General features: G+C 31.7%; 1 protein-coding gene across 1 annotated transcript in view; it reads right to left on the bottom strand.

The window, feature by feature from the left end:
- LOC117178305 (acidic leucine-rich nuclear phosphoprotein 32 family member B) overlaps positions 1–7,724 on the bottom strand; it is an 11,996-nt gene extending 4,272 nt beyond the window's left edge. The window contains exon 1 of the mRNA XM_033369679.1: positions 7,468–7,724. Within this exon, the coding sequence (XP_033225570.1) occupies positions 7,468–7,575 (108 nt within the window). The 5' untranslated portion in view covers positions 7,576–7,724. The remainder of the gene's footprint in view (positions 1–7,467) is intronic.
- Between the last annotated feature and the right edge of the window lie 4,352 nt (positions 7,725–12,076).

Raw genomic sequence — 12,076 nt, forward strand, 5'->3', positions numbered from 1 at the left:
ATCGAGTTGAAAGGGACGAAATTTTTACTTTTCGAAATACTAAGAGGCTTTTTAATTATTAAAAACATTTTTATTAAATTTCAAAAGAGAATGTTACATTTTAAATATATTTCTCTTTTTTAATATTTATATTTTTGTTGAGTTTCGGAAAAAATGTTCAATTTTCAACATTTTCAAATTGTTGTAAAGGGGAAATTTGTTGATTTGGAAAAAAATCTATACAAATTTAAATGAAACTTTGTATCAGCACTTGGTAGCTAAAGTAAATATTGGATTTAATTCAGGGCAAAAGTGTGATCTATTTTACTCTCCGAGTTCCTCTAGCACCATCCATGCATTAATCGCAAGGTAAGTGACTCTAGGCTCGGCAAATTTGTGCATATAAGTCATGAAATATATTTTTTTTCATAAGAAAAAATATTTTCTTGAACCGAATCACCTATAGTTCCACACTTTTGGAAATTTCTATAGATTTTTAGATGAAGAAATTTCTGTTCAATCGGCAGCGGTACATTTGATATTTTTCTCCAGTTAGAAGGGAGTAATTATTGGTTTTCATTTTTTTATAATTTTTATCGAGTTGAAAGGGACGAAATTTTTACTTTTCGAAATACTAACAGGCTTTTTAATTATTTAAAATTTTTTTATTAACTTTCAGAAGAGAATATTTCATTTTAAATACATTTCTCTTTTTTAATATTTATATTTTTGTTGAGTTTCGGAAAAAAATGATTTAATTTTCAACATTTTTCAAATTGTTGTAAAGGGGACATTTTTTTATTTGGAAAACAATCTGTATAAAAATTCAAGTGAAACTTTATATCAGCACTAGGTACCTGAAAGTAAATATTGGATTTAAACCAGGTCATAAGTGTGATCTATTTTACTCTCAGAGTTCCTGTAGCACCATCCATGCATTAATCTCAAGGTGACTCTAGCCTTGGCAAATTTGTGCAAATAAGTCGGGAAATATTTTTTTTAATATTAGAAAAAAATTAAAATATTTCCTACGACCAAAGCACATTTTCAAAAATTTTAAAATTTATTTCTGTAAGTTTAAACCATTAAAAAATTTCTTTAGTCTTAAAGCTAAGGATTCTTAATTTTGAAGCTGCAAAGTACTAGTTTCTATTTTGTTTTCGAAAAATTAAATGTCCATTCTGTCACAGAGAAGCGTCTCTTCCCGCGGAATTGTTTTGGAAAATCAATAAAAACAAAAGTTTACTCTAGTTTCGATACTAATGTTCCCTGTCTTTCCAGGGATCATAATAATAATTTTTTTTTATTTCACTTTTCAAATTAAAATAAATGAAAATCAATGATCAAGGAAAAGGGCGGGAAACATCTAATCAAATCTGATGAGAAAATTTTGTTTTATTGAAAAAAAAAAAAAAAAAAAGACAACGACATTTCGTTTATATGATTTTATTGTGATATTAAAATTAAATTCAGTTGGAACCACTAGTAAAGAAAATGATGCACTATAGTTCAATTATAAAAATGTCTTGATCCATAAATAATAAACTTTGGAATTTGAATTCTAAAAATTATTCCTACGTACTTTCCTACACGTGTGTCGTAATTCAAGATTACTATTCCAAGAATGTAAATTAACTATTTAAAAATACAATATGAGTTTTGTTAAATTACAAAACCCTTGTAACACTGAAAACTCGTATTTGAAACATTGCGCGGGAACTCGCGTTCTTGATAGAGAGCGCCACGTGACAAACCAAGACAATGCGCAAGAGTATTAATTTGCCAGCCGCACATATCAATATCACAGTCATCTTCATATTACGTACCTCCGGTTCAGGCACATTGGATAATCACATTTTTACGACTCATGTTAATTTGAAGAGACATTTTGTGAGTGAGAGTCCGCAAAAAAAGCAAGGAAGGAAAGAGGGGGGGGGGAGAAAGAGATAAGAGACGAAAAGAAACGAATGTGACGAAAGGAGAAATGGGAGGGGAGATAAGAGGTTGTCCTTCCTACAAAGAAATGTAGGAGGGAGCAAGATATCCCCCCCTTCCTGTAAAAGAATCGAGGTGTGAAGCCGAGAATGAGAAACAGAGGAGTGAGGGGAAATTCCCTCCCTGTTCTTAAATATACACAGAAAAATACTTCTTAGAATCAAAGACATGTGCGCAGGTCTTGAAGGAGTAATTATTCAGATTTTACCCAATGAATACAACCGAGATAGAGAAACTTCGATGTATTTCCACAATCTTACGTCGCCAATACTCTAGTTCCTAAAATCATTTCATAACAGTATACATAATTCAACTTGAGCGAGCAAATGAATAAAAAGCAAACTAAAGGGCCGTTTATTTGAAAAGATATTAAATAGATCAAAAAGTCAATCCAAAGTCTGGACTTTGATTTCAAGCGTGAGTAAAAGCTTGAATAAAATAATAACGGCCGTCAGAAACCAAGTATCTAGGGGTCATATCAAATTCCCAATTTCAAACGAAAATGGCAATGAGAGAATATGATTAATCCGAGAATTAAAAAAATAAACATCACGAGACAAAGTCTCGTGTACTCGTCTCCGCATTGTGCGTGCTCTGATTAGAGTTTACAGCTTCCAGTTTCACAGATAAGAGAGACAAATCTAAATTTGCCGGTAGAGGGGAGGAAAAAATTGCGGTGGATTGTGGGAATAACTGACGACTTCGCTGAGAACCTTAAAGGCTTACCCGCAAAGCGACTAGCGATAAAACTGGATAAAACCTAAAAGAGAAATACGAGTCGACTGGCCAATTAAATGGGACGAGCAGCCGGGGATGAAGTAGGGGAAATGCTGATGATTGGCAGCTGGCCGGAACTTGAGATCAGGGTAGGGATTCGACGTTCATGCACCGTCAGGGTTGAGACAAGTATGCTGCCAGGTATGTTAAAGCAGGAAACTTGAAATTTGATGCTTCTTCGTAGCACACATGCACGACATATCGGAAACCTCGAGTGAGCCGTAACAACCCATCCCTGTGCATCGTACAACTCAGGTGGGGGAGGTATTAGAGCGGCGTGCCGTGTGTCATGCACACTCCGAGAAAGACACTCTAGCGATAGGTTAAATCCATCTTTGGACAGAACAAATTCCGAAAGTTTCAAATTTTAATTGGCAAGATTAAGAACGTAAATTAAGGAAATTTTTAATAGTCATCAATATAAAATACATGAGCCTCTACAAAATTTGATATAAAGTTTACAAATAGACTCGACATTTATTTTTCAAAAAAATTCTTTATTGAAATTTAAGTGAAAATTTGTATCAGCACTAGGTACCTGAAGTAAATATTGGATTTAAAACCAGGGCATAAGCGTGATCTATTTTACTCTCCGAGTTCCTGTAGCACCATCCATGCATCAATCGCAAGGTAAGTGACTCTAGGCTCGGCAACAATTTCCATGTGAATTTTTTTTTAAGTTTGTAAAATATCCAATTAATTGTTGTCAACAGTGAAAAGCAATATGGCAGAAACCATATCAAATATTATTAATTTTAAAACAGTTAAAATTCATGTTCACTCTCAGTGGATGTTCGAGGCTTTTAGTAGCGCCATTGGGTGGTTTTCAATGAGAAGCGGATGACAGAGGCGTCGCCGTTGTGCGGACTCTCCATCACACTAAACAGGAATGATTACCTATCAACCAACCTATTGCCAATCACGAGGTCTCGGCAGATAACCTAATGTTCTTAACCAATAACCTATCTTACATCCTTTTTTCTTTTCTCATTATTCCAGAAAGAACTCTCCCTGCTAGGACAAATTACTCAACACTACTCTCTCCGAATGAAAACGCCGCGTGTTTGCAGTCTCGGGAGTCTTGCGCACCTGCGAGACACGAGGTCTCTTCGATTAGACGAAATGGGGCACCCTAAATCGATGACTAACGAAAGCCATTGCCCTAGCCATTAAAATGTTAGATTAATATCCACCCTCATGGGAAAATTACTGAAAACAAGGGTCAAACCCTCTCTCATTCAAAAATAAACCAATTCGAAATCGAGATAATCACACGAGAATTTCGCAATAATATGCAAAAGGGATGGGTCTGAATATTTAGGTCAGAGTGATCACTTCTCTCAGGCGCGAAAATATTTGGTTGCAACCTCTTTCAAATGATAAATTTACCTCTGAAAAAAATGAGGAGAATCTATTTTAAATTGATCTAGAAATAAAAATCTATTGACGTATTTTTTATTTAAAATTTCCTTCTGACATAGAAATTTGACTCATATTTTCCCCGTAAATAGGGGTGTCTAGAATATTTTTAATAATTCAAAACCAATATTACTAATCTAGCTTCAGTAACATCTTTTTCCAAGGTGAATCCTACCCCTGTATCAAAGGGTGAAAATTTAATATCTATGTGTTAGCGCGAAGCGTTTTATTTTTAAGCCAGGTGCTCATCGATCCATAACTGATCGAAAATTAAAAAAGTGTTTCCCGCCTTCTGCTTGGAAAGGGCGAAGCGCACGGCTGCGTGGTATTGGCGCCTAAAGATAGACTCGAGGGACGAAGTGTTTGGTAAAAATTAAAGTACTTCAACTTACGTAATATAATATAAAAACCAGTTTTTACAACTTAAAAAAGAGCGAATTATACTAAAATTAGCAATTATTGCGTGGGTGGGTAAAAGAGAAGGCTGAATTATCGCTTTGAGCAATAAAACTTTCGTGAGGAACTGCATGCTCCATCTTTTGACCTGCGACTCGTTATTAGTTCAGTAAAAATAAGGAATTCCTGCTCTCCCCACTACTTCAGTCTGTGCTTTTACAATAAGTTCAACCTCGTGGCTTCCAGTCGTTAAAAAGACGCCATTAATGTCGGGTTTGGAAATACATTTTTCTCATAATCAGCAAATCTTTAGATTTCAAACTTTTTGAGACTTTCGAGTTTGAGAATTAATTAATACCAGAAAAATAAATTAGATGTAAAATAATTCAATCATTACTATTTTAAATTGAAATGAAATAGCATTAAAACAAGTGCACTCATCAGTATTTCATAATACAGGAATCAATTGTCGGAATTAAAAAAAAAGAAATCTATTCCGAAGAGCATAATATTTACTTCACTAGAAACATGCGATGGAAATCGATAAAGTTATGAATAATTAAAACCATTTTTATTCGATATTTATTTTTATGTCAAAAGTGTTTTTAAAGTTAGTTCTGCTGTTAAATATTAAAAAAAAAATAATAACAGAAGTAGGGTGTGATTTAGAATTAAGATATTTACATAATAAAGGGATAAACCATCGATTTTAAGGGATATACAAAATTTACTTTGATATTCAAATTATATTCAATGGATAAAAAGATTAAGGTCTGAGATTTATCTCTGCTGCTGGAAAAAATGGATTATAACGCAGATGAAATTAAAATCCACATTGTACGGTTTACTATACATATATATTTCGCGTTCAAAATTTAAAATCAAATTAGAAACAGTAGAATCCATTTTCTCATTGTTGACTTAACAATCATGATCTAATGCAAACGAAGAAAGTCACGCGTTATTATTTTTAAAAAATCTTATTTAAAAATCCAGATACATATTTTAAAAATTGCAACATCAAAAAATAGTGTTTTTAACACTGATTCAATAAAAAATCATTAATTAAATTAAATCAAGTAAAAGTTACGTTGAAATTCGACATCCAATTGTTTATACAGTAAAATAAGGAAATTATTTTATTTTTGAAGTAAATAATAATTATTTACTATTATATTAGAATAAGATTCTGTAATGCAATTTAAAATTTAATATCTATAATTTTTTAGAGAACACGTGGTGTGATGTAAGCGCACTGTTGGTGTGCACGATTTGCTCTCATGTGGTAAAAAGTGCATGTATTGCTAAGATCTTAAGCTATATTTTAGTTATGTAAACATTAACTAAAATGTAAGTCAATAGAAACTGATCACATTGCGCGAAACCTTATTTCCGTAGACTTTGTCTTTTTTAAAGTAGAAGTCTGAAATTCCGAGAATATTGATGTTAAATTAAGTTTCTTGTGCATTTATGTGTAAAAAAAGTCGCAGATAAAGCACATAGAAACTTCAATTTTTCAAAATTACCCTACTTGCTTCCGAAGTTCCCAGTCGAGTATCCGCCCCTGGCCCTAGATACCGAGGAAAAATCAATTACTATCATCCTCTGCTACTCTTGCCCTAGTTACCATTATTTCCAGATAACTGCAAGAGAAAAATTGAGAACAATGACAACAAAAATTGTGTCAACAAAAAGGGTAAACTTTCAACAAAAAACGCATTTTTTTTCTGTTCTCGGCATCCTCCGATGCGTTTCCCACGTGACTAGCCCTACATCGATCATTTTACCCGGTGTAAATCAAACAAATGTCGATTAAAAATTGTTCCCATCCGATTTTCGCATTTCGTCCAACTCTAGTCCAGAAAACTATAAATAAATCTTCAATCTCGCGAAAGAGACTGAAAAAAAGATGAAAAATCGCGCGATGTTTTCTCGAAGGTTCGTAACACAAATATCTAGGAGTGGGAGAAAGAAACATGACGCATGGCGTTGTTTCTTGTTTCCGCAAACTCAAACGCCTTCTCCCATTTGCCAACTTCTAGAAAACACCCACTATTTGTCAACCCCCGCCACCTCAGCGAAAATTTTACCCAAATTAAAAAATCCAACAAGGAATCAATTTAAACTATCGATCATTCATTCCTCAAGAGTAGGAAAACAGACGCGGGCTTCTTTTCGGTCGCCATAATGCTCCTCGTTAGCGGCGTTCGGAAAAATGCGCGGGAGGGCTTTCCCGAGAAAACCATGACAGCCAAAATGGCGGCACTCCTCCCAAAAGACTCATCTCGATGCTTCTCAAAGCGACGCGATCTTAGCAAGAGGTGTCCCAATCGCGGAATCTAGATCGGTAATTATAGACGGCACGAGAGCAACAGGGGTGATCAACCGCAACCGATAACAACCATGGCGTCTTAGGATCATAATTGAAAAACTAAAAAACCAAACGAAATTTTTCACACGAGAGTAGAACGCGGCTCTCAGATTCGAAAATGGATGACTGTGGAAAATGCCGGCCGGCATTGTTCACACATGTCCTTTTCAAGACTTTCACCGACTCACTACGCGCGCCATTGCATTTTCATAATTCTGTATGTCGTTCACATAACAATAATTTCACCAAATGATGTTTAACCGTTGCTCTAAATAACACTGAATTTAAGTCGATAGAATTGAAAATGAGCCCTGTTCCTGTAATTCATAACTTGCTCGCGTTTGAAAATGTCGTTGCAGAAACAAATGATAAACACCATCCAAAAAAGGACCGCGAACAACAGCAGAAAATAGTGAGATTTTTCTACTCCATATCAATCTAGTTTTTTTTTGTTATTATCTTAGTTTCATTAAGAAAAATGGAGGCTAGATGTTTAGATTCCGGATTTGTCTTAGGTTTTTTCGACTTACCTCGATTGGCCTTTTGATGCCTTTGATCTCGCACTTTGCGTCGACCGCCGGCTTTTCGTTTTCCGTCACCTTCTCGACGGCGACCTCGTTGTTTTCCTTGGCACTCATGATGTGTGGTTTTTTTCTGATAGAACGAAGGGAAATGCCTGCGTGTCTCCTGGCTTGCGGTGAATAAGCAAGGTGAGAGGTGTGCGCGGTCTGGAGTCGCGTTAAACTCTGTGTCCTCGCGCGGCGTCGGTTTCCGGCGAAATGTCGTGAGAGCAGCGTCGTCAAACGAAAAACGAGGGAGGGGGAAGTGAGTGAGAGATGGAACGAATAGGAGAAGAGAGTGCTAGAGAGAGAAAAGAGACTGGGTCAGAAGTGGAGAGTGCGAGTCCTATCCGGCCACGGCAGAGCTGTGAACTTCAGCAAAGCTTGAGGTTTTCTACGTAAGATAGATAAGTTACGCAAGATACGTAAAACCATTTAAAACCCTGTAGATTAGATACGAATTATGACGGGCCTACAAATCGAATTATAACCTCAATTCTATTACAAATTAAAATAATAGCAGTTTGTGATGAATAATTTTCATATTGAGTTAATTTAATCACTTGAAATATCATCACTTTTTCGATTAGAAATCATTCAGTTTAAAATGCGTCATTCTGAACTATTTTACTTCAAAAATATTCGATTTTAGGTCTTCCTTTTTTTGCGTGCATTTTCAATTTAAAGAAAATTTAGGATGCAATTTTTTTGTATATGATCTAATTCAATATTTTTTTATTTGAAACATAATTCGAGTGTCCGAAATTAAGCAATAATTACTTTTCACTAGACGATTCTGAATCTGTGCAAAATTAAACAGTGTATAGATTTTAACGTTGAAAATGGAACTGTTTCAATTCGAAAGCCTTTCGCTTAAATAAATTTAAATGTTCGATTGAAACTTTAGAAACTATTTTCAATTTTTGAATAATTTTAAATTAGTAGATTCATAATTAGACGCTTTTATTACATTTCAAATCTTATTTAAATATTGTTTTCGTATAAAATATTTCATTTTTAACCCATTCAATTTGAAAATTTTTAATTTATGATATTCATTTATTGATATTCATTTTAAACGACCTAAAATTAAAATAATCTAACTTAAAAGCATTTATGAATAAAAATACGTTTTTTACAAGTCTAATATTAATAGAAAGGAAAACAATTGTGATATTTAATTTTTTATGAATTGGAAGAGGCCCTTTTTTTGTTTTTATCATTTTTATTGAGTTGTGAGGGATGAAATTTAGATTTTTTCTGAATAGAAGGAAGCCAATTAGTTCTTGTTTATTTTTTTTTTTTAGAGTTTCAGGGTAGAATCTTCTATTTTTCATATTTTTCTGATTTAGTAAAGGGAAATTTTTCACATTTGTATTGAATTGCGAGGGAGCGAATTTTGGTTTTCAATTTTTTCTGAATTGGGGGAGGCTTTTTTTCTTTTGATCATATTTATTGAGTTGAAACAGGCGGAATTTTGGTTATTTTTTCTAGTTAGAAGAGATGAAATTTTTTATTTTGTTCTGAATAGGAACAGGGGGTTTTTACTTTAACATTTTTGTTGAATTCAAGAGAACTTTTAATTTTTTATATTATTTCTGAATTGTAAGAGACCATCGTTTCGTTTTAATATTTTTGTTGAGTACAAGGGAAGTTTTTTTTGTTTTTTGAATTGGCAAAGAGAATTTTTTCAAATTTGTATTGAGTTCTAACGGACGGAATTTTGGGTTTTAATTTTTTCTGAATTGGAAGAGGCATTTTTTTCTTTTTAACATTTTTACCGAGTTGGAAGAGAGAACTTTTTTTCAATTGTTTTTCTAAAATGTAACAGGGTAGTTATTAAACATTTTTATTTCTCTGGAAGTGAGGAAAGTTCAATTTAAAACATTTTTTCATTTGGAAGAGGGACTTTTTTTAACAACTGTATTTATTTTATCATTTTGTATTGAGTTGGGAAGAATGATTTTTTATTTTTCTGAATACTAAGCTGCTATTTCCTTATTTTGGTTTCTAAATTAGAAGAGGGAAATTTATTTGTTTTAAATATTTTTATAGAGCTAGAAGAGATGAAATTTTGATTTTTTTTCTGTTTAAGATAGTTGTCATGCCAATAGTCAGACATCTGAAAAAAATAGTTTTTCTATGATTTTAAGAATCAAAATATAACTGATATCATTTCATATAAAAACATTATTTTTTATGAAAAATATAAAAATTCGCAAAAAAGACATTATTTTAACCATAGTTTTTGCCATTTTTTTTCTTTTCAACGCCTTTTGAAAAATAATTGCATTTTAATAAATGACGGCTTATTTTTTCCGGGGTCGTATTCTCGACCACTGTACTGTTTCTAATTTCAAAAATGACTAAATAATCATAAAATATAATTATTTTTATTTTTTTTGTGTGAATTTAAACATTTTTCCTAAAAAATAATTTTTTTTATTTGGAATAACATTATTTATAATATTTTTATTCTTAAAATCATAGAAAAACAATTTTTCAGATATCTGACTTGGCACGACAACTACCTTAACATTATTGAAAATTTGGTTTTCAATTGGAAGAGGAAATTTTATGATTTTTATAGAGATGGAAGGGACGACATTTTGGTTATTTATTTTTTCTCTGAATTGGAAGAGGCCATTTTTTCTTTTTAGCATTTTCATTGAGTTGAAAGGGGGAATAGTTAATGTTTAACCTTTTTCAAATTGTAAAAGGGATCTTTTTGTTTATAAGAGTATTAAAGGAAGCAATGTTTTTATTAATTTTTTCTGAATTGGATGAGGTCATTTTTTTCTTTCTGACATTCTTATTGAGTTTCAGAGAAGAATTTTTTATTTTCAAATTTTGCTGAATTGGAAGAGTTTTTTGTTTTTTAATAGCTTTATCGATTTCGAAGTGAAGGAATTTTTGTTTTAACTTTTTTTGAACCGTGAATTTATGTTTTTTGACAAGAAAAATTTAATTATTCAATTTATAGAATTTGCTGAATTGGCAAGTGTCAAAAGCTTCCATTCTAAACTTGAAAATTATTTAGCATTCACATAAAAAATACCGAATTAGAAATTTGTTAAGCTATAATTTTAAAAGATAAAAATCCAAAATAGTTACTTGAAATGAAAAAGTTTTAGAGGAGGAAATTTTGATTTTCAATTTGTTTCTGAATTGAAAGAGGGACCTTTTTGTTTATAAGAGTTGTGAGGGAGACAATTTGAGATTTAATTCGGTCTGAATTGGAAAAAGGAACATTTGTTTTATTTTTAAGAATTTTATTGCTTTGGAAGGGCGGAAATTACGGTTTTCATTTTTTTTTCTGAATTGGAAGAGATCATTTTTTTCTTTTTAACATTTTTATTGAGTTTTAGAGAAGAATTTTTAATTTTCAATTTTTTTATAATTTAAAAAAAGAAATTTTTTATTTAAAAAATTTGTATTGAGTTACAATGTAGCAAATTTTTGGTTTTTAATTTTTGTTGAATTGGAAGAAGGAAATTTTTAAGTTTTGTATAGAGTTGGAAGAGACGAAATATTCTTTATTTGTTCACTGAATTGGAAGAGTCTATATTTTCTTTTTAGAGTTTTTATTAAGTTGAAAGGGTAAATTTTTCATTTTCAATCTTTGTTTGAAATTGGAAGATGATTATTTTTTAATTTTAAAATCTTTATTGCGCTGGAAGAGAGGAAAACTCGATTTAAAATTTTTTCTTAATTGGAACAGTTTTTTGTTCTTTAATAGTTTTATCGAGTTGGAAGGGAGGCAATTTTGGTTGTAACTTTTTCTGAAGCGTGAATTTATATTTTTGAACCAAATTTTTTTTTAACTATTGAATTTAAAGAAGTAACAAATTTATCATGTTGCAGTTTAATGGCATTTAATTTTAAATTGCTCAATTGAAAAGTGTCAAAAGCTTCTATTTTAAATGTATAAATTATTTAGCATTTAAATAAAAAATTCCGAATTACATTTTTGTTCAGCTATGATTTTAAAAGATTAAAATTCAAAATAGTCACTTCAAATGAAAAAGTTTTAAGTTTTAAGAGTTAGAATTCCTTCATTTCAATGACCGCGAAAAATTTTGGTAAAGCGAGGAAGAAAACCTAAAAATGATCGGACATTTTTTTTCTGGATTAAAACGGTCACCCTAATTAGATTCCAAGTCTGTATAATGTTTTATTATAAACTCAAATTCCAGAAATCTTAGTCGTTGGAGAATAATGATTAATTACCACGATAACCAAAACACAATTAAAATCATGCAAAATTATTTTTTATTTAATAAAAATTAATGTAGGTCAAAGTGTAATCTAAAGTTTTGCTTTTAAAGGGTTTATTTAACATGAAATTTATTTTTTATTAAAACCAAAAATTAAATATTCCTTTACTAAGAACGCCGTATTTTAATTAGTGGATTTCATTTATTATTATTTATTATTACGTTTTGTTTAAAGATTACGGTAAAAAAATTCGTAAAGTGTGCGGTAAATTACCATAGAAGACCCCGTAACTTTTTCCTATTATTTTACCTACCCAACTCTGTTCGGCTTGCTTCTAACACGTTCAACCTCGCTTTGTTCA

Source organism: Belonocnema kinseyi, chromosome 8, assembly GCF_010883055.1.
Source record: "Belonocnema kinseyi isolate 2016_QV_RU_SX_M_011 chromosome 8, B_treatae_v1, whole genome shotgun sequence".
In the NCBI taxonomy this organism is placed as follows: Eukaryota; Metazoa; Arthropoda; class Insecta; order Hymenoptera; family Cynipidae; genus Belonocnema; species Belonocnema kinseyi.